Consider the following 22,511-nt stretch of genomic DNA (forward strand, 5'->3'; position numbering starts at 1 on the left):
CAAAACAGGAGAGAAATACAACTATGATGCAAGCTAGCAAGTTTTCAAAAGAGGTTATATTTACAATCATTTATACTTTAGAATCCAAGTTGGGCAAAGCAACTAGAGGGTTATATTTACATCATTTATACTTGAAAATCTAAGTTGGGTACATACACTAGAGGGCTATATTTACAACCATTTAGACCTAAATACCACTAGAATCTGCGCTAATAACAACCAAACGTTTCTATACCTCCTGACGCTCAATCACAGCCTTCAAAGTACGAGTCATAATTCAGCTCACTTTCGGTGTGAATGGACTGATCTGTCCTCAGTTCCTGCAGTACATGAGAAACCTTCATTAAACTCTGGCAAGTAGCTATTTCAAAGTTGGCGGAAAAACTGAAATAACATGTATTAAAAGGATGTGGTCACTATATTGCACAAGATTAGAAATGACCGCATTCAAGTCGAAGTGCACATAACACATTAAAAAAAAATGTGTCGTTGGAGATGATTTAGCCATGTCTTTACATAGATCCTTCAGTCTGTCCATGTGATTGTATAATGATCAAAAGTGATAAATGTTGACAGATAGAACTAAAACCACATGGAAGGAAGTTAATTCAGCAAACTTAAAATCCCTCAGAGTGTTTCTCACTAGAAGATCAGAACTTTTTCCCATACTCAAATAGGGAACTTAAAATCGCTTGGAATAATTAGCTAGAACAGAGGACTGTGTCAACAAATGAATCCATAGACGATAGTTGATATTGGACTAATTAGTTGTGTGAATAAGTGTGAAATTTAGACAGCTCCTAATTTGTCATGAGGCAAATTATTTACTACTGGAATGAAATGAACCTGACTAGCGCGTAATCAATATGAAGATTCATATAATCAACCCCAGCTGATTTAGGATTTAGATATCAATTAATTTGATTGTTGAGGACTTCTGGAGTCCTAGTTTTTAAACACAGTAACGAGCTGGTGTATTAAAAAGGAAAAACCATGAGTTGGGAAGACTTAATTGGAATTTCACCACATCTCGAGTAAGGATATTTCTCGTTCAAGTGAATCAAAACTTTGAACATCTCGAGTAAGGATATTTCTTATCATTCAAGTGAATCAAAACTTATCAAAGTTTGATCAAGGGTAAGGAGAAAATTGAGCAAAGGAGAGCAGACATAAACTTATAGAGAAGAAAATATAAAACAACAATAGACAACAGAAATGGAACTGTTTTTCTAAAAGGCAACAAAGCTCAAAACATTACCTCAAAATCTTCATCGAAGATATCATTGATGCTTTGTTTCATCAACAGATTATCATTCGATTTTGAACTTGTGATAGCTTGATTCAGCTTCCTCAATTTAGCTTCGTTGACAGGAGCTTCCTTTTTCTTTTCTTCCAAGTCAACAATCTGCATATTCAAGCGGTCAACAACAGCCAGTGTAATCCCACAAAGTGGGTTCTGGGTAGGCAGAGTGTACGCAGACCATACTCCTACCTCAGAGGTAGAGAGGTTGTTTCTAACATAGTAATGGAAGTACAAGAACCAATAGATAGTAACAAAATAACAGATAGTAATAGAACGGTACCACAACAAAATAATACGACAGTCGAAGTTCAAGAAACAACAGATAGTAACAAAAATTATAAGACAAGAACAAGAGTAATACTACGCCTACTAGTGTGGACGAACACCACTCCTACCTACTAACCTTCTACCCTTAACGTGTCCTCCATAACCTCCCATCTAAGGTCATGTCCTCGATAAGTTGTGTCCTCAGTAAGTTGAAACTATGTCGTGTCATGTCATGTCTAATCACCTCTCCCCAATACTTTTTCGGTCTACCTGTACCTCTACCTCTCATGAAATCATCCATAGTCAACTTCTCAAACCTCCGCATTGGTGCATCTATGCATCTCCTCATCACATGCCCGAACCATCTCAACCTCACTTTCCGTCTCTTGTCCTCCACTGAAATCACTCCAATCTTGTCTCGAATATCCTTATTTTTTATCCTATCGCATATTCAAGAGGTCATAGGGAAAAAAGATCATTTTTTGAAATGCTACGAGATTTAATATATTGCGCAAAAATATGCAATAACCGTGCTTACAAGAGATAAAGAAAACTGTCAAAACAGGCTAAAATTGTACTTGCAAAGATTCCAAAATCTCCAAAATAGGTACAGTGTTTAATTAATATTCTTCTTAAGACCAAAAATGAAATACAAAAAGTGATTTGATCTTAATCTTCTCGATTGAGCTACTGGTGTCTTCAAAGCATCTCAGATTTCTTTCTCCTAGCAATCCATCAAATACAGGCTGGTATCATCTTCCATCTGCTTTTCTACCTAGGCAAACCTCTTCCCCTATTCCAACATTTTATAAATTCAGCGAGTGATTTGGCATCACCCATGAGATCCCTCTCAATTCTCATACATAGAAAGATACCTCAAATTGTGCAGACACCTTACAGTGTAGGAATATAGGAAAATTAGGGGGGGGGGGGGGTTGGGTTGATTGGCTTTTTCTAAGTGGCTTATAAGTTAAAGCTAAGCCATAAGTCGGGACACCCAATTTTAGGCTTTTGGCTTTTTTGGTACTTTTTCAGCCTTAAAAAAGTGCTTTTTGAGTTACCCAGAAACTTCCAAAACTAAAAAAGAGCTTAAAAGCCACTAAATATAAGCCAATCCAAACACCCACTTAGTCTCAGGCTCCTTTCCACAAAGATGGCATTTGGAACAAAATTGAATACCTCTCTTCATTAGATTTTCATCTGTTAAACAAGCCCTTTTAACCACCAAACAAACAAAACAAGCCACTTTGTATGGGACTCTACCTATCTACCTTTCCAGATATTCTGCCATGGCCATATCTCTATCATATTGGAAGCTCTTATCAGAAACACATAAGAATCTTTGACTCTGTAGATCCCTTTAGCATTTCTCGACCACCACAGCCTATCTTCGCTTTACTCCAAACCCTTGAACTGTTCAAGCACCATGTGGAACCTAGACACTTTCAATTTCTCAATCATTTAAATATCTTCTGAATGTTAGATTCCACCCCTGTTGATTCCAAACCTCTCCACTTTTACTTCTCTATTGTTGGCTTAAGTTATAAATATCAAGATATAGAACTTTCAGTCTTTCAGAGCACCAAAAACCAACCATTTTTTCTCCCAAAAAAGCGTCTTCATACCATTTCCCACCTTAAAACCATTTCAATTATAAGATCTTAACCCATGTTACCTCTCCTGTGTGGTTTAAAAGGTATTACATAGGAGCGGGGGTTTTACCCTATGCACACCCAAAGGTAGCGGCTGCGGGTTTTCCTTGTCATCAAAAAAAAATTATAAGATCTTAACCACAAATTTCTCATATTTTCCCATACCCTACTCCATATGGAGCAAGTACTTTCTTTGCTATCCATGAGCCTTCCATCTGATCACATGTTTCTAAAGTGCAATTGCTTTTGTAAAATATCTCTAAAGCCATTTCACAAGCACTCTGATTATTTCTTCTCATGTTTGTTATGCCTAAACCTCCATCCTTCTTACACAGTACAAGATTTTCCCATCTAACTGGATCCCTTTCCTTTTTGCCTGCCATGGGAAGTTCCTTCTCAAGGAATCCATTCTCTTTTCTACTTTAGCCGGGAATGGAAACAGAGACATCCGGCAGGTAGGAAAGGAATAAAGTGCACTGTTTATCAAAGTAACGCCTCCCTGAGATAAGAAAAGACTCCAGATTATGAGTTTTTAACTTTCTACTCACCTTTTCAAAACCCCATTCCAAATCCCTGGGATTTGTTTTTTGCTCCCAGAGGCATTCCTAGGAATGAGGTTGGTAATGTTGGAAAAATTAGGCAGGCCCTTGATAATATCACAAGGCACAAAGAGGATGGAAGAGGGAGATAAACATTAAGCTCACTTCATATCATTCTTAAGAACTTCGTTCTTACATAATATCGTTAAAAAGGGGCTTATATAGGTGCTAATAATCACACACTTGAATCTAACCATACCGATACCATAAAAGTCACCTAGAAAATACAAAAGACGTGAATTTAGATACTTAAACATTTTAAATTTACTATTTTCAACATTCTCCCTTAAATAATGGTCTTTTCGTATTTTTCAATCTTTCTTTACAATTTCAGTATCATTTTCAACATCCTCTTTGTGTACGCCTCCATGACTATAAGCAATTCATTCTCCAAATCATTCAAACTTTTGGCTATTGCAAACACAATCTCACAGAAGACATCTCACGTCTTCTTTCTTATCTTGTGAAGTCTTTCAAGACTTGCACCTTCTCGATGGGTTGCTCTTTCTTCACAAACACGGAGGACTCACTCTTCTGTTTACAAATAGCTGGCCTCTCAATAGATTCTCAAACAGACACACCTTCAATGGATATTGCCAAAATTTCACCTCCACACCTTTCAGGATTGAACCAACGCTCTGATACCACTTGTTGGAAAAATTAAGCAAGCCCTTGATAATAACATGAGGCACAAAGAGAATGGAAGAGGGAGATAAACATTAAGCTCACTTCATATCATTCTCAAGAACTCCACTCTTACATAATATCTTTACAACGGGGCTTATATGGGTGCTCATAGAGTCTTGTAGATCACACCTACTAAGTACTTTCATACACACTTGAATCTAACCACATTGATACCATAAAAGTTATCTAGATAGTACAGGAGACATATGAATCTAGACACTTTCATACACACCTACTAAGTACTTTCATACACACTTGAATCTAATCACCTAGTCTCAGTCCCCTATGAGAAGAAAAATAACTTTCTGGGGATCTATTTACAAACATTGAGAATATTGCATTACTTATACAGAATTTCACTCAGTTTATCCATTTCCACCCAAAGCCCATGTTCCCCTGCATCTTCAATAGAAAACCCCAATATGATCATATGCTTTTTCCATATTAACTTATACAAGATTTTAGGTTTCTTTTCTTTGATTCTAGAGTTTACAAAACAATTTAACCAAAAAATAAAAAAGAAGGGCAAATCTAATAGGGAAAAGGGCCAAATATACCCTCCGTTACATTTTTGGCTCACAAATGTTCTTGTCGTTACACTTTTGGCTCAAAAATACCCTTCAACTAGACAAATAGCTCAAAAATACCCTTTCTTCTAATGGTTGCTCCAAAACATGGGGAAATGGGCTAATTTTTCCCTTAAACTATTCTAAATGGGACAATTTACCCAAGTTCAAGACAAATGCTCTTAATTGCAAGGACTTGAGCAAAAACTTATATTGGAGACTAAGAGATTACTTTGACTATTTTAAATAATAATTTTTATACAATTCCAAATTTATGTAATATAAAGTTTAATTTCCACCATCAATGTTTCAACTAAGTATTTATTCTAGTGTTTTCTTTTAAAACTATTATATTGGTTCTCAACTGAAATTTGGGATGACTTAAAGTTACAATAAATAATACAGTGTACCAAGGTATAATTGAATTTGATTAGTTTTATCATGTCATTCTTGGATATAGTAAAATAAATTCATTATTACTAGAGATAACTTTAGAAACCTTCCCTCAAATTTTGCTCCATCGCACTGACCTCACTCGTTGTTATGATATTACGCGTAACTCCCTTATTTTAATATTTTGTAACAATCTATTTTTAACCTATTTACTTTTAATATGAAAAATTACAAGATGATTGATTTTCCCTATTTCATATATCGCTTCTTCTGACTAATTAATTTTTTGAATATCTTTTCGATCATATGCTTTAAGAATAAAAGTTCTAATTGCTCCAAAATTCTCCCAGTGCATATATACGGTATCTAGTTATATCATTAAATGTCCTCCACAATCAATTCAATTCCATTAACAAAATACTTAAGCACGACTCCTTGAACTTGCTTAGTCAAAGTTGCATTCTTAATAATAGAATTGCTTATAGTGGTTTCTCTCCTACCAAAGACCGAGTAGAGGAAGAAATATCGATGGTCTTTCAAGCAGCCATGGAAGCGCGAGGGAGGATGAGGCAACCAAGAGTTCTGATTAATTTTAGCTATATATATTAACCTTTTATTCTAAAATAGTTTTAAAAATTACAACTAATTAAAGAAAAGAGAATATTTTGAAAAGGGAAAATTAGTCATATTATAATTTTTTATATTAAAAATAATTAGCCTAAAAAATTAAAATAGAGGAGGTAAACATAATATCTTAAACCACAATAGAGGTGAGTGTGAGTGAGCAAAACATGAGGGGAGGTCCCTGAAATTATCCCTTATATTAATGTAGAAAAATAAATTCTTAAATTGATATCATGTTAAGAAAATATGTCATCGTCTTTTATTTGTTACACGAGAAGTGTTTGTACTACTTATTCCCTCCATTTCAATTTTTTTGTCTTACTTTACTTTTTAGTTTGTTTCAAAAAGGGAAAAAATGTCTCTTTTCTTTTTTGACAATTTTTTAATTTCAATTTTCACGTGATGTTTAAGACTACAAGATTAAAGGACATTTTGGTACATTCTACATATCTATAGTTTAATACCACAAGATTCAAAAATCTTCTTTATTTTCTTAAACTCCGTGCCAAGTCAAAATCGGACAAACAAATTGAATCAAAGGGAGGTTTGTTTAATGAAGTAAGTAGATTCATTTGAAGGCATCAAGAAGATGCAAGTGTTACAAGGATAGATCAATTAAGCTCACAATAACAAGTATTTGTAGCTTCTTTCTAAACTATGGAGCTAACAAAATCTAGGAAGAGTTCTAAACTATTTACAAGGGTCCATTTGGACCAACTAAAAACACTAACTAGACATCTACCTCGCAAAAAATAACAAAAAGTTGAGTTTCCATCAAAACATTTTTTTCTTATGTTGTTAGTAATTATTATATTTCTTATATGTTCAACCCCCAACCCCACCCCTCAAAAAAAAAAATTAAAAGAATCCCCATTTCAAATAGTTTAAGGGCAAAATTGGCCAATTTTTCCTTGTTTTGGAGCAACCATATTTTGAGCTATTTGGCTAGTTGGAGGTATTTTTTTAGCCAAAAGCATAACGACAAGGGCATTTTTTGAGCCAAAAACATAACTGGGGGTAAATTTGACCTATTTCGAATAGCTCGGGAGTATTTTTTTGGCCATTTTCCCAATCTAATATTATGGTATTCTGCACATTGGCAAAGACAAAATGTCAGGCTTAACATTCTAAGTTTAGATTGAAATTCTAACTTGATGGACTTAGCCTTATTTTTGGAAACAAGGGAAAGGAAGAGAAAAGAAAAGACAATACAAAGACAGAAAGTAGAAGACAGTAGGGAGAAAAACTAGTTGATCCAGAAAATGTTCCTCCCCACTGCTTCCCTTTTCTCTATATTGTTAAAAAGTAGGGAAAGAAAAAGGTCACTATTTTTTTTCCTTCCTAGTTCCAAGAGAAGTCCTAAAGTTAAAATTAGCATCTATAATAAGACTGAATCTCTGTAGATAAGGATGGGAACAGCACAAGGTGGGTGTGGGTGACTTTAAGCTCATGCGGGGCAGCACGAGGCTGGTTCAAATGTTTTCAAAAAAGTAAAGCGGTTGCGGGTTCAAAGGATAGCGTATCATGTATAATATATATTACATTATATGTATACATAAACAATTTAACAATAGCTGAACTATCACTTTATTACTTATTCTGTCAAACATTTCTTAATTCTAATAAGCTGTTTTCTTAGATTATGTTTTTTATTAAATCAAAATAGGTAGCTAATTAAGTGAAGGAGCTTTACAGTTGAAATGTTGAATTAACAAATTAAAGCTTGTCTTCAAAGCATTCAATTCTGAAACAAACATTTTGGGTACATAATTAACCAGTTACTAACTCCTACAGATTGTATGACAGTATTTTGGAAAAGTATTTTTGAGAAAAAAGAAGTTTCGCAAACAAAATATGTACTGGATAATTGTAGTTTTTTATCTTTTGGAATGTTTATTTAGGAATATTTAAGAATCTCAAACCTTAAATTTCCATTAATTAATTAAATTATACAACAACAACAACAACATACCCAGTGAAATCCCACGAGTGGGTCTGGGGAGGGTAGGATGTACGCAGACCTTACCACTACCTCAGTGAGATAGAGAGATTGTTTCCGAAAGACTCTCGGCTTAAAAGTTGTTGGTGCATAGCTGAAGATAGCTCTTAATTAACTTACTAATGAGTGGCCCGTATGCCTTCCCATCATCACTATGAAATACAACCTGGCATAAAAATTAGTTCATGAACTCAACTATAAGCACCAAATTAACAGAGTTGAAAGCCTCCAAAAATCAGCTCAAAAGACACGACTCAAGGGGTATAACCCTTTTAAAGGAATTTAACCAGGCAATCTGCAGTGGCCATGTTCACATTTGGAAGTATCTTAAAATCATTCACTAAATATTGAATTGAAAATGATACATGCTGGTATGTCGCTAACATCTAGTAGAATACAGGTCCCATTAGAGAAGTAGGACATATTGCACTAAGGATCTAAAGATCATATAGCACATCCATCAGACTCTCCCGCTATGACTACCCTCATCCCAAATCAAATATGTAAATTATCAGTCAAACTCCCTTCGAGTACATGTGACTTTCAAAAGTATCATTTTATTGCTGGAAACTTCATATGCTAAGGGCAAATAGAAGAAAGACAAGACCACCAATCTTGGCTAAATCTGGACAACATTTTATCATCGTCCAGTATTACTAGAAGCATAAATCAGAGCATGGAACTATTTGGATCATGAATTGACAAAAATCAAATAAGTAACCTCTGCTCGTTCGACACTTGCAAAATTCAGCAACTGTATCACTACTTCCAGTTGTTAACAAGCTAGATGAACTTTTTTCTACCAGTTTTGGATTATCATACCATGTGCCAGCTATCTCCGAAGCTTTTGATATCAACGTTTGAGATATTTAATTATATGATCACAAATTTCTGAGTAAAAATGAATATTAGAGAAAGGAAAAAAGTGAGTGCATTAATCAGTAATTTACTTTCAAAAGCTGAATTTTTGTTTTTAAAAAAATAGAAGTCTTATCTCAAACAGTAAAAGAAAGTAATGAAGATTGAATTAATGACCTCTCAAATCGGCAAATTATATACCACCTAGCTGCTACTCAATAAAAATGAAGATACACCTTTTTTTTAGCTATGCAGGGCCGATTGAAAACATGAAATTTTGTTATGCGGGGCAGGTTGATTTCTTTGCAGGTTAAGGTCGAACCCGCCCTGCCCCACTGCCATCTCTATCTACAGATTTTTTGATGAAATCCCACCAAAACCAAAGCAATAAATATGGTCATAAATTATTCACATTCTTTTTTGATAAAACATTATTCTCCACATTCTATCAAAACCATGAAACTCGAAACCCATCTTTCCGACACAAAAGAGAGAGTAAGGGTCCACAAAGTTATACAAAACTAGCAGGAAAGAAGATCTAAAAGAGATGGATTTTCTTTATATATACCCAGTGTAAAATTGCATTTCCAGGGGAGTATTTTGAATGTTTCCTACTTCTTGTTTACCTTATATTTGCAGTTGCAATACTAGCCAAGCATATGAAAACTCTCAATTTTTCTGCAGTAAAATATTCACATTATTAATGTAATTTATCCTGTTATAGTAGGTTACTTCCATCTCATGCAGGTTAACTGTAAATGATGATTATATAGTGTTGCCTGCAATTACCTAGTAAATTTATCTGGTTGTGTAAATATTTCTTACACTAAAGTATAAGTGCATAAAACTTGAACTCTAAGAAGCTATTCAGCTTTCGTTCTAATTGATATGCTTGCACCAACCAATGTTAACATACTAAATATATGGGAGAATGAAACTTAAACTCTAAGAAACTATTCGGCTTTTGTTCTAATTGATATGCTTGCACCAACCAATGTTAACATACTAAATATATGAATCACCCAATGGGCCAACTGATTTTCATATATAAGTTGTTAGAGCTGACCTCTTATATCATAAAGTAGTCTTTGATGTCAGTTCCAATATGATGAAACCAAAAGATTAATTGTTTTTAGGCATAGAAATCAAACACATCCAATTCTTGTTTTGATTCTTAAAAACATATCCAAATTCTGCAAGACTCTATTCTAGGATCTTTTGACTCAAAATACATGAAAACAACAACAAATCTTAAAATTTCATCACAGAAATTCAAACCTCAAGTAGAAGTGCAAGGTTTAACATGTCATTTGGAATTATTGTTTCTAGGCTATATCTTGAAATAAGCAAATATGTTATCTCCGGAGGCGGATCTAGAATTTTGAATCTCTGGGTGCCACATTACTCTGAATAGTAACATATGGCAAAAACTATAGTGTAGAGCAAAATAATACTTAATATCTATTAGCAAATCTGCATACAAAATTTAGATTTGTTCTGTTGGTTTAATTAAGATTTTACTTACAAGAGGTCTAGGGTTCTAATCTCCTTATTCACAATTCTTTTTACAATAAATTCGCTGCCGATGCCTTGCATGATAAAAAAAAGTTTTAAAAAAATATACCACATAGCAAGGTTCAAACTTGCATCCCTACGGTGATAAACCTGAGCCTTAACCACTGACACCACAAGGCTCATTATTTCTAAGAGTACCACGTTTAATATTTATACTTTCTTTATAAATATATATACAAATATACATGTATGTACAGATTTTCAACCGAGACCAGGGGGTGGGGTGGCATAGCACCCCCTCCGAGCTATGTAAATCCGCCTCTGGTTATCTCTAAATGAACTATTTAAACTGTCAATGTGCTTTAGCTCGAACTGTGCTTTTGCACTATCAAACTTAAAAAGTCTGGTAACATTAACTTTTGTTCTGTTGATTGGCTAATGCAGCCCACTATCTGGAACTGGATCGCTGATCAATTGGTCGCTCATTTTCTACACCGTTGCTGATGGAATTTGAGTACCAGCTGAAACTAACTTATAGTGTTACCATGAGTCCATGACACATTCAGCTTTCATGAAATTTAGTAGTGTACCAATATAAATTTAAATTGCAGAGTCTAGGGCTGTTGTTGTTGGATTACACAGCATGCGTTGTTGTAGAGTTTAGGGGTGTGTTTGGTATGATCTGATTTTCTCATGTTTGGTTGGTCAAAATACTTTAGAAAACATTCTCTAGGAAAATAAGTTACTTAAAATGAGGAAAATGACTTCTGTGACGTTAGAAGAGAAAACAAGTTTCATAAGTGACATTCAAGTTAATTGTTTCCTCTCCATCTACCCAACACCAACCCCTTGACAAAATCCTACCTTATACCCCCCACTCCCCACCACATCCCACCCAAATTACATATAAATGCTTTTGTGATTTAATATTCTTTTGCTTACTCATCAAGCACCAGAAAACTAAGTAATAAACTCACGGGTTTAGTAAAAATTCTAGAAAAACATTTTTCCTTCATTCCAAACACATCCTAAGAAGAAAAAATTGAATTGCAGAAAATAGCTCGGTTACATGTTCCATCGACACCAAAATTAAAAATTAACGATAGTACTACTTAATGTGTGCTTAATTTTATATTTTTACCCATCGTTAAGAGCTCCCGCCCTTTTCGCTCCATTATGACTCGAAGCCACAACCTCAGGTTGAAGGTGGAGGGTGCTTTCTGAACAACCCCTCTCGTCAATGTGTGCTTACTAACAACTCCCATAGATAGAGCATCTCAAACATCCCAAAATATAAATTTATAGATAAATGAAAGCAAAATGTAAACCCTAACAGTAAAAGAAAAAAACATCATTTACTTAAAAAAAAGTTAACTTACAGGTGCATATCGGAACTTCCGTTTAGGAGTTTCTTCCGGCATGGTAGAATCATCGGAATGAAAGGAAGAAAGAGGCGTCCAACGGCAAAGCATGAGTTTTGGCCCGGTGACGTTGTTAGTGTTGCCCGTACCACGAAGGTTGTTGTTTGGCTGAGTACTTACCCACTGCTTCTTCCACTTTCTGACTGGACCACTAAAAACTGGAGCGGAACCGCCGTACCTCGACGAGGCACGACCGAGTCTAGACCCTACTCCTTCCATTCGAAATATTGTGTGCGGATAAAAGTTTGCAGGTGATGACTATAGCAGAGACTGGGAAAAGCTCCACTCTGTTTCACTGCTCTGGCGCGATTACAAAAGCCTGCAAGAAGATTCCACGACGTCGTTCTAAACAAGTTATTGTGAGTGGTCCCACGTATCTTTTCTAAATCATACAGGTGTCATGTTTTTTTTTAAAAATGATTCAATCAACCAATTTTCGGTTATTTGTTTTATTTACATAAAATTGAATGTTTTAATATAAATTTATAGAGCCCGTTTGGATTGGCTTTAAGTTGATCAAAACCAACTTAAAGCCTTTTTTCAGCTTTTGGACGTGTTTGTCTAATGCTAACTTTAAGCCAGAAAGTTTTTAAAGTCAGTCAAAAATGAAAAGTTAGGATTCCTAACTTTTTTTTTGTTAAGTGCTTAAAGTCATTTTCTTTGACCATGAAAAATACTTTTATATCCCTTATATTTTAACTAAATTCTCAAACTACCCTTTTTATTCTTTTAACCCAAAAATTCACATAATTTTCCTCATTTAAGCACTTTTATCCAAACACTCAACTGCTTATTTATAAAAATAACTTTCAGCACTTTAAACTTTTAAAAGCACTTCATACATAAAAGTTACTTTTTTTAAGCCCATCCAAACGGGCTCATAATTAGGTGTGTGTTGTTTTATAAAAATATAAAAAAATTGATTTAACCAAATGTATAAGATTATATGTGAAATTTAGGATTCATTTGAACATGCGATAAAAAATCAAATGATACGAAATTAAAGTTTTTTTGAACATACAATTTAAATTTTTTAAGTTGTATTTTTTTCATAAATAACAACTCCGCAAGTTGTGAAAACTATCAAAATTTACCTAATTCTTATACAATTTTACTAAATGAATAAATTATGGTTTATAAATAAAATATTAGAATATTGAAATATTCTAAAACGTCAGATTAATCACATGTCTCCATTTTTCTTTTTTTGTAACTCTAGGGGTCAGTTTAAGATTTAAAATAATTTAAATTATTCTCAGCGACCTCCGGCATTCGAATTTTGCAAAGCAAAAATTTAAGAAAGTGCAAACTGACCTCTAGAGGTCGATTTTTCAACCTAAAAAATCAAGAAAAGGTGTAAACTGACCTTGGTGGTCGATTTTCTTTGCAAAAAACTGAATTTGAAAAGTATAAATTAAAAAAAATATATCAAAATCAACAAGTATCCATGGCCTAATGGTAGAAATATACTCTACCATGGTAAAGACATGGGTTTGATTCACATATGGTGCATTTCATAATGAAAAGGTTATTTAAATAAAGGGATAATACATCAAATCATTCCTAAATTTGGTAGCATAATTTATTTTAGCATTTTAACTTTACGTGCATTTATTTATCCCCTCTAATCTCATGTCATATGTATTTAATATCACCCCAATGTCTGATGTAGCAAAAAAAAATTGAAGGCACATAAAGTCATTTTTTTAATAAAAAAATGGTTCAACTAATATATATATTATATAATAAAAATAAAAAACAGACATACCCTCACCCACCATTAACACCCCCCCCCTACCTCCTTCTTCTTCAAACCCCCCACCCCCTTTCTCTTTCTTCAAAACCCCACCACCCCTTTGCCTATCTCTCCTTCCTCAAACTCCCCACTCGCATCCTACCCCCACCCCATCCCATCCCCTTTCTCCTTCTTCAAACCACACACCACACATAATGTACACTTTCTCATTAAACAACACAAAAATAGAAAATTCGCATAAACTTCGAGACCCATATAATGTTCTTTACTCTTTACTTTGAAGATTTGATTTTTTACAAATGTTTTGAATTTTTTTGATAATAAAATTCCTCATGAGGTTTTGCTGGACAATCCTCAGTGTTACGGAATTGATGATTGGTAATGGCAGTGCAAGGGATGAGTAGAAAAAAAATTATTTTGTGAAATTCATGTAAATAAATCTGTGTTTTTCTTGAATTGGTTATGAATTAGAACTCAATTAGTATATAAATATATAAGAATGAGGAACACCGCCGACCGACAACGGCAATAAGTGTCCGGCCAGTATCGAAAGAAAAATTCACAGCTAATGATCTTAATTTTTCTTAAATTAATTAGGAACTAGGAATTAATTAGTGTTTAAAAATATTAGGAAAAGAAAAAATCATGAAAAAGGGAAGGAAGAAATGAATAAAAAAATAAAAAATCAAAATTTAGATAATTTTCAATGTGTCTCTGACGTGGTGCTTATGTGGTTCTGAATTGCAATGATGTGGCGCGTGTGTAATACACTTGCCATTGTGAGATTGGTATTGTATTCTTAGGATGATATTTATTCACTTCAAACTAGATTATGGGGTAAATAAATGCCAGTAAAGTTAAAGTGCTAAAATAAGTTGTGCTGTCAAGTTCAAGGGTGATTTAATGTGTTATCCCTTAAATAAACCCTTCAGCCATCTAATTTACTAACATGGATGAAGTATATAATATCAATACACTTCGTATATGTATGTATGTATGTACATATCGTATATAAAGTGTATATTTTATACATATAATATGCATACTAGGATCATCCCAACAATATTAGAGGTCTAAAATCAAACTTTCTAGAGAGACCTTAAAATTTTATTTTGTTTTGTAGTTGACATATATAAATTAAAAACAAATAATATAGTCAGTGTAATTCTACAAGTGAAATTTGAAAATGATAGGATGTACGCAAATCTTATGAAGTACGACTGCAAACAATGCAAATTTTCAATTAAAAAAACTATAATATAAAGTTAGAACAATAAAACATGGCTCAAAAATTTGAGAAATTGATATAACAATATCGAAATAGTGTTGCACTGAATTTGATAAGTTAATATAATGTTATAGAAATAGTGTTGACTTGTTGTCGTGCTCGAAATTAGAAGAAGACAACAAAAAGCAAATTTGATATTTTTGTGAACAGACAACAATAAATTTTGCATAATGCGAAAAATTCGTCTGTTTGAGAGATTTCAGAATATTCAATACTAAGATAATAAAGATAGTAAAAAGGGAATAAAAAGGTAAATATAAGAATAATAATGTGGATTTATCTTAATTATCAAAATATAAATGAGACAACGAAATAGATAGCCACGTAAAATGACTAATATAATTACCAAAAAAAAACACTATTCCATTTCTCTTTTCAAAATTTAATATTACTTGAGATTTTTTTAATAATATAAATAGATAGATAGAGAAAATACATCCAAATGGTCGACCATGCCGATACATACATATATACGCAACCTACACAAACCATATACTACCAAATGTATGTAGTGTATACTTCGGACAAGTTCGATAAATTAGATGGACCAATGGAATATATTGATAACAATTGTATGATTTAAAGAATTGACCTATGGAGATCAATTCTTTTCAAAATAAAAATAAATTATAATCCTTTTTTGATACAGACCAATACAATACCCGACCTCCGCTTTGAGGTCAGTTTTTGATTGGTATTGCCCAAAAATTGATCTTCGAAGGTGGATATTAACCCTTTTAAAAATAGTGAATGTAAAACATTACTCTTTCATGAGTAAATAAAAAATTGCTTTTAAACAGCAAAATAATAAAAGTTCGATAATTTTGAGATACATAGTCTCATTAAGACATTATGGCCAATAGAAAATGAAAATATAAACTTGGTTTAGATATTTCCATAAGGAAGTTCAAATGATATTCATTTTTCACGATCTTGTTAATAAGTAATTATACAATACTATAATTTATTATACGAGTTACTCTCAATCTTTATACTTTGATCGAAGACTTTTTGCATTCATCTATTAAGAATTGAGAGTTAATTAGGGGTGTGTATTGATCGGTTCGATTTATCAGTTTTCAATTTTGAAATATACTAAATCAATAAGATATTTTTATATCGATTTTCGGTTTATCGGTTTTGGTTCTTAACGATTCGATTTTCAGTTTAACCAATAAAAAAATGCTCATAAAATAATTATATGACTTCTCCAACAATTTGGTGCGACAAGACAATAATATAACTTTATGGAATGCTCATAAAATAGAAACAATAGTGACTAACATGAAAAAAACTCTACAAGTGCAACACAAATAAAAGAACTAGGACAAAATGTGAATTGAAGGCTAAAGAACAAAGATAGTAACCAATAAAGTATTGATAATTAATATTTAATATTTATTTAGGGATAAAGTAGTAAATTTCTATTGTCTTAATGGGTTATCGATTTACCCAATATTAAAAATCAATATGAAGCAATAACCCAATTTTTTTTATAAAAACATTAAAAATCCATTAACCCAATTATATTTTTTTTCAATTTAATTTATTGGTCATTTCGATTTTTCACACCCCTAAAGTCATTAATGCTAATCAAAGATTTTGACACACGATTTTCATGAAAATTATTGAGCGAGCTTCTACCATTGAGCGCTAGATGTAAGCCTCACATAATTAAGTTCCACCCGTAAATCTCAAGATATTTTACAAGTGTACCGCCCCAAACGAGTCCCACAAAAGTACAATAAATAGTCTTTCATGTTCTTCATGAGTGGCTGAGGCTAACTAGTCTTTAACTAGGCGAGGAAAAGAACAAAATGCATTCGATGATACCTAGGCTCTGAGGATGGATTATCTTTTTCTTTGTATACTTGATAGCGTAATACTCAACTTCCAAGTCCAATAACTGATGGGTTGTTTCCTCAAACACTGTTACATAGAATGAAATGGAGGAAGTAACTGAAATCACATAGGATCTATCTTGGAGAGAAATCTAGTTGTTCATGATTTGTGCTTTTTCATACATATACTTCCAAAGAGATCAAGTTGAAGAAACCAGCAAATCATTCTTCGATGAGAAAATAAATTATTCTTGAAAGTGTAATGAAGTTTTAGCTAGTCGCATTACAAAATCTACAGCATGAAAGTGTGGTTGATTACTAAAAGAACATAGTAATCGCAAGTTTCATAGATAATTTTAGTTGTTGTTGGAGCAATAGTGGAAAAGGGCTTATTGATGCATCATATGTGGTATATCATATATGATAGTCAGCTGTAGAAGATAACCAGTCATCTGCCTAGAAACAGAAGCTTCTAGTTCTTGCTTCATCTGTACTATCTTTATAATTTAAAAGTGCTAATGAGAAAGTTTTTATAGTAATCTGATTCAGACTGGTAAGATATTGGAATTTGGTTAAAATGTGATTTGCATGCCCCTCGTTCATCATAATATGTTAGAGGTGTCTCTCCCGTTATTTTGATATTAAAAAGTTATCATTTATGGTGAAACAGGATCAGAACCGGTATAATGCAAGCAGAGGTTCACACTTAAATTTGAAGAGGGTTGAAAAGGCTCGAATATTGGTCGATAAAATTTCAGGTATTGCCAAATGGTGATACATATCCTTAAGTAGGTGTGTGCATTGCTTGGATCATACCAAAAAACAAAACCAAAATCGAATTCTGTTTGTTATAAGGTTTGGTTTGGTCTCGGATGAAAGATTTAAAAATTTGATTTTTTTTCCACCTTTCCCCAGGAGCTCTCACCCTGTTAGCTCCCTTGGTGACATGAACCCACAACCTTAGGGTTGGAGGTGAAGGGTGTTTACCATCCAAGCAACTCTCTCTTGTTGCATTTCTTTGTTTAGTTTCGAATTTAAAAAAAAAATAAAAACTGAGAAACGAATAAACCAAATTATTATACATATTATTTTTTGTATAAAACAAATATGATTCTTGGTATATCATCAGTAAAGGAATAAACTAACACCAAATAAGTACCTATTTAATGCTGCTTGACATTTTTCTTTGATGTTATTCATACTGTCATTACCATTACAAGGATTCCTTTTATGCTCTATCTAGTGTCTTAGGTTGCTAAATTTACCCTTCACTCAAGGAGCTTTGAAATTCTTTCTGTTGGGTGTTTGCCCTGACTTTTCCAGTATAATTAAGTTTTCCTTTTCCTAAAAGAAAAACACAATGTCTCCATATTTGGCTAGTCTTTTTTCTTATAGGAAAATGTTTATGACTCTATAAATAGAGGTTTATTCCTTTTAACTTGGTAGCATTTACAATGTAGTCCTAGGGGCTTTGAGAGTTTTGTGTAGGGAGAGAAATGGTGAGACACAAGTGTTACGTTAGCAATTGTGTGAACCTCTTTTTATTCTGAGTGAATTGTGTGAGGTTATTTTCTCGATTATTTGCACTCTCATATTTATAGTGGATTGCTCATCTCCTCTTATGGATGTAGGTCGGTTGACCGAACCACGTTAAATATTTGTTTCTCTTTTGATATATTTTTCATTTTTGTCTTCTTACTTATGGTCTTTCGAGGTTTGCGTTGCTAGCTTCCGCATGACACCTAATTATTTTCGTTCCTAATAAGTGATATCAGATCTACTGTTCGGGACCTAAATTGAGATATTGATGACCTCCAAATCCGATCTCTACCGTTCAAATCAAACACTAAAATTTTAGGAACACTTAGTAAAACTTTCAGGCCAATCCAACGGTTAATGATTCATAAAATGCAATTTAAACATTTCTGGTCGGAGAAGCAAAATTGCTGCGGAAAATACCCTTTTCTTCTCTCTTCTCTCTTGTTGAAATCTCTCTCAAAAAACCTCTCTTATGTGCTTAATGTCTCTCAAAGAAACTACCAATGAGAAATTACATAATTCTCTCAAATCATCCTATTTATAAAGTGGTAATTTTTCTTGCAGCCAAAACCAACTCCAAATAGGATTATAATTTCAATCCTTTTCCAAATAGAATTGAAAATCAAATTAGGAGAATTATTCCAATTCTTTTATAAATAGGATTAGGCCATGGGCCTTTGGCTGGAACATGGTCCATATCCCAACAAACTCCTCCTCCAGTCAAGGGGCCAAATGGACTTCAAGTGGAGGAACTCTTTACCGGCTTCATACCTGTCGCTGTTCTACAAAACTCTTGTTTTTCTGCGATTACCATTTTTGTAAGCATATCTGAAGGATTATCATCAGTGTGTATCTTCTCAACCTCAAATAATTTCTCTTCCACAGTCATTCTAATCCAATGATACATTTTACTAATATGCTTGGACTTAGAATGAAAGGTGGAGTGCTTGGTGAGATGAATAACACTCCGATTATCACAGAATAAGACGAATCTTGACTGCTCAAAGTCAAGATCTTTCATAAATTCCTTCATCCAAAGTAATTCTTTGGCACCTTCAGTAGTAGCAATATATTTGGCTTCTGTGGTGGATAGAGCTATGCACTTCTATAGTCTAGATTGCCAGGAAATAGCTCCCCCTACAAAAGTGATCAAATAACCAGAAGTGGATTTTGAATTATCAATATTGCCTCCCAAATTAGAGTCTGTGTAGCATACAAGTTCAGGTTTGCCACTACCAAAGCACAACTCCATATCTGAAGTGTCCTTCAAATATCTTAGTATCCATTTCACTGCATTCTAGTGTTCCTTTCCAGGATTAGAAAGAAATCTGCTAACAGTACCAACAACATGTGCAATATCTAGTCTAGTGCAAATCATATCATACATCAAACTACCAACTGCAGAAGAGTATGGAATACATGACATCTCCTTCTTCTCTTCATTAGTAAATGGACTCTGGATAGTACTCAACTTAAAGTGTTTAGCAAGAGGAGTACTAACCACTTTTGCTTCTGTTATATTGAATCTCTTGAGTACCTTCTCAATGTACTTCTTTTGGGATAATGATAACTCCTTCTTCTTTCTGTCTTGATAAATTTGTATGCCTAAAATTTTCTTTGCTGATCCCAAGTCCTTCATTGCAAATGATTTGCTCAACTCCTTCTTAAGGAATACAATTCTAGATTTATTTCTGCCAACAATCAGCATATCATCCACATAAAGTAGTACGATAATAAAATCATTATCAGAGAACTTCTGAAAGAATACACAATGATCTGAAGAAGTTTTCTTGTATCCTTGATTTTCGATGATAGATTCAAACTTTAAGTACCACTGCCTTGGAGCTTGTTTCAAGCCGTACAAACTCTTTCTCAATTTGCAGACATAGTTTTCTTTTTCTTTAACCACGAAACCTTCAGGCTGCTCCATGTAAATTTCTTCTTCTAAATCACCATGAAGAAAAGCAGTCTTGACATCCATCTGCTCAACCTCTAAATCTAGACTTGCAGCTAAGCCTAGAACCATGTGAATAGAAGTCATTTTCACAACAGGAGAGAAAATTTTATCAAAATCAACTCCCTTTCTCTGGACAAAACCTTTGACAACTAACCTCGTTTTATATCTAGGTGCAGATGTATGTTCCTCTTGCTTTACTCTGAAGATTCATTTATTTGTCAAAGCTTTCTTACCTTTCAGTAACTCCACTAACTCATATGTGTCATTCTCATGAAGTGACTTCATCTCATCTTTCATGACTTCAATCCTCTTATATCTATGAGTATCTACCATGATTTCATCATAATCTTTAGGTTCTCCCATATCAGTCAAAAGTATATACTCATTTGGAGAATAACGTGTTGACTTTAGTTTCTCCCTAGTAGATCTTCTACAAGAGGTTTCTTGAGCATCTGCAGTAGTCATTTGAATATGAGTTGGTGGATGATCAACCATAACATCATTACTAGGAGAATCTTTAGGTTCTACACTCTGATGATCATTTTGATCTTGATCCCCATCGACATTAGTATCTTGGATTCCTTCACGTACAAAGGATGTGTCAGTACTAGGAACTAGATCAACATCAACCAAGCTCTCATTAATCTGAGAATCTGTTTTCTCAGTCTTGTTAATAGCTTCAATTGTTTGGTCTTCAAAGAATACAACATCACAACTTCTGATAAGCTTCTTATTAATTAGATCATAAAAGCGATATCCAAACTCATCTTGACCATAACCAATGAAGATGCACTGCTTAGTTTTAACGTCCAATTTTGGTCTCTCATCTTTTGGAACATGCACACAAGCTTTACACCCAAAGTCTTTCAAGTGATCATAGGAGACATCCTTTGCAAATCAAACTTTGTTTGGAACATCACCATCCAAAGCAAAAGTAGGAGATAAATTAATAATATAAGTAACAGTGTTAAGTGCTTCCGCCCAAAAGGAATTTGAAAGTTTAGCCTCTAAAAGCACGCATCTAATTCTCTCAACAAGAGTTCTATTCATCCTTTCTGCCAAGCCATTCAATTGAGGCGTCTTGGGAGGAGTCTTCTGATGATGAATTCCTTGCTCTTTGCAGTAGTTATCAAAGGGACCACCACCTTTGTCAGTGCGAATACATTTTAATTTCTTTCCAGTTTGTCTCTCAAATAAGGCTTGAAACTCCTTAAACACATCAAGTACTTGATCTTTGGATTTTAAATCATATACCCATAACTTGCGAGAATGATCATCAATGAAAGTTGCAAAGTAAAGTGCACTACCTTTTGATTTTACTTTAAAAGGACCACATAAGTCAGAGTGTACTACCTCTAGTAGTTCAGACTTTTTTGATGGAGGATGACTGTGAAAAGAAACTCTTTTCTGTTTTCCAGCTAAGCAATGAACATATCTTTTCACCTTTGCTTGTTTCACACCAGCAAACAAATTCTTCTTACCAAACATGTGATCCCCCTCTTGCTCATATGACTGAGTCTCTTGTGCCACAATTCTGACAAAGTCTCACTTTCTATTAAATTTATAGTGTCCCCAAGAATTGATCCTTGTGTCACGTATAAATTTGAATGCTTTCTTCCTCGAGCTACAATCAGTGAGCCTTTGGCGAGCTTCCATTGGCCATTGAAAAAGTCATTATGATAGCTATCATCATCTAGTTGTCCTACAGAGATCAAATTCAAAGGAATGTCTGAAGCGTGCTTGACATTCTGAAGGACTAACGTTGTACCAAGATTGGTCTTCAAACAAACCGTGCCAACACCAAGCACCTTAACCTCACCAGCATTACCCATCTTTAACACATCGAAATTAACAGGAGTATAAGATGAAAAGAAGTCTTTTCTCAATGTGACTTGCGATGCAGCTCCAGAATCTACTATCCAACTTGTTTATTGAGATACAAAATTGATGACGTTTTTATCACAAGCAAAGAGAAGGTCATCTCAGACAACAACAACAACATTGACTTCATTATTTTCTTCTTTCTTTCCTTCTCTAAGGTCTTGCTTCAACTTATTACAAAATCTTTTAATATGTCCTTTCTTTCCACAATGATGACATGAAATATTTTGATACTTGGATCTTGACTTGCTTCTACTTTTACCTCTATTTCTCGAACCTCTTATTTTACCTCTCCCTCCATCTTCTATAAAGAGAACGTCTGAATGTGAGGATGTGCCTTGAGATCTTCTTCTGACTTTTTCAAC

At 33.8% G+C, this 22,511-nt stretch overlaps 1 protein-coding gene across 1 annotated transcript; it reads right to left on the reverse strand.

Moving 5' to 3' along the window:
- Positions 1-15: 15 nt before the first annotated feature.
- On the reverse strand, positions 16-12,198 carry LOC129870160 (uncharacterized). The gene is made up of 3 exons (XM_055944795.1): positions 11,843-12,198; positions 1,259-1,405; positions 16-320 (listed from the first exon to the last, which is right to left on the reverse strand). The coding sequence occupies exons 1-3, from the start codon at positions 12,101-12,103 to the stop codon at positions 246-248; spliced, it is 483 nt and encodes a 160-aa protein (XP_055800770.1). The 5' UTR covers positions 12,104-12,198; the 3' UTR covers positions 16-245.
- Positions 12,199-22,511: the final 10,313 nt, after the last annotated feature.

Source organism: Solanum dulcamara, chromosome 10 (genome assembly GCF_947179165.1).
Source record: "Solanum dulcamara chromosome 10, daSolDulc1.2, whole genome shotgun sequence".
Classification (NCBI taxonomy): Eukaryota; Viridiplantae; Streptophyta; class Magnoliopsida; order Solanales; family Solanaceae; genus Solanum; species Solanum dulcamara.

Excerpts from the sequence above, each read along its gene's own strand:
- LOC129870160 (XM_055944795.1), bottom strand. The coding sequence starts at position 12,103 with ATGGAAGGAGTAGGGTCTAGACTCGGTCGTGCCTCGTCGAGGTACGGC. Across the intron at positions 1,406-11,842 it reads GGAAGTTCCGATATGCACCT|ATTGTTGACTTGGAAGAAAA; the intron begins GTAAGTTAACTT and ends TTGAATATGCAG. Across the intron at positions 321-1,258 it reads TCTTCGATGAAGATTTTGAG|GAACTGAGGACAGATCAGTC; the intron begins GTAATGTTTTGA and ends CATGTACTGCAG.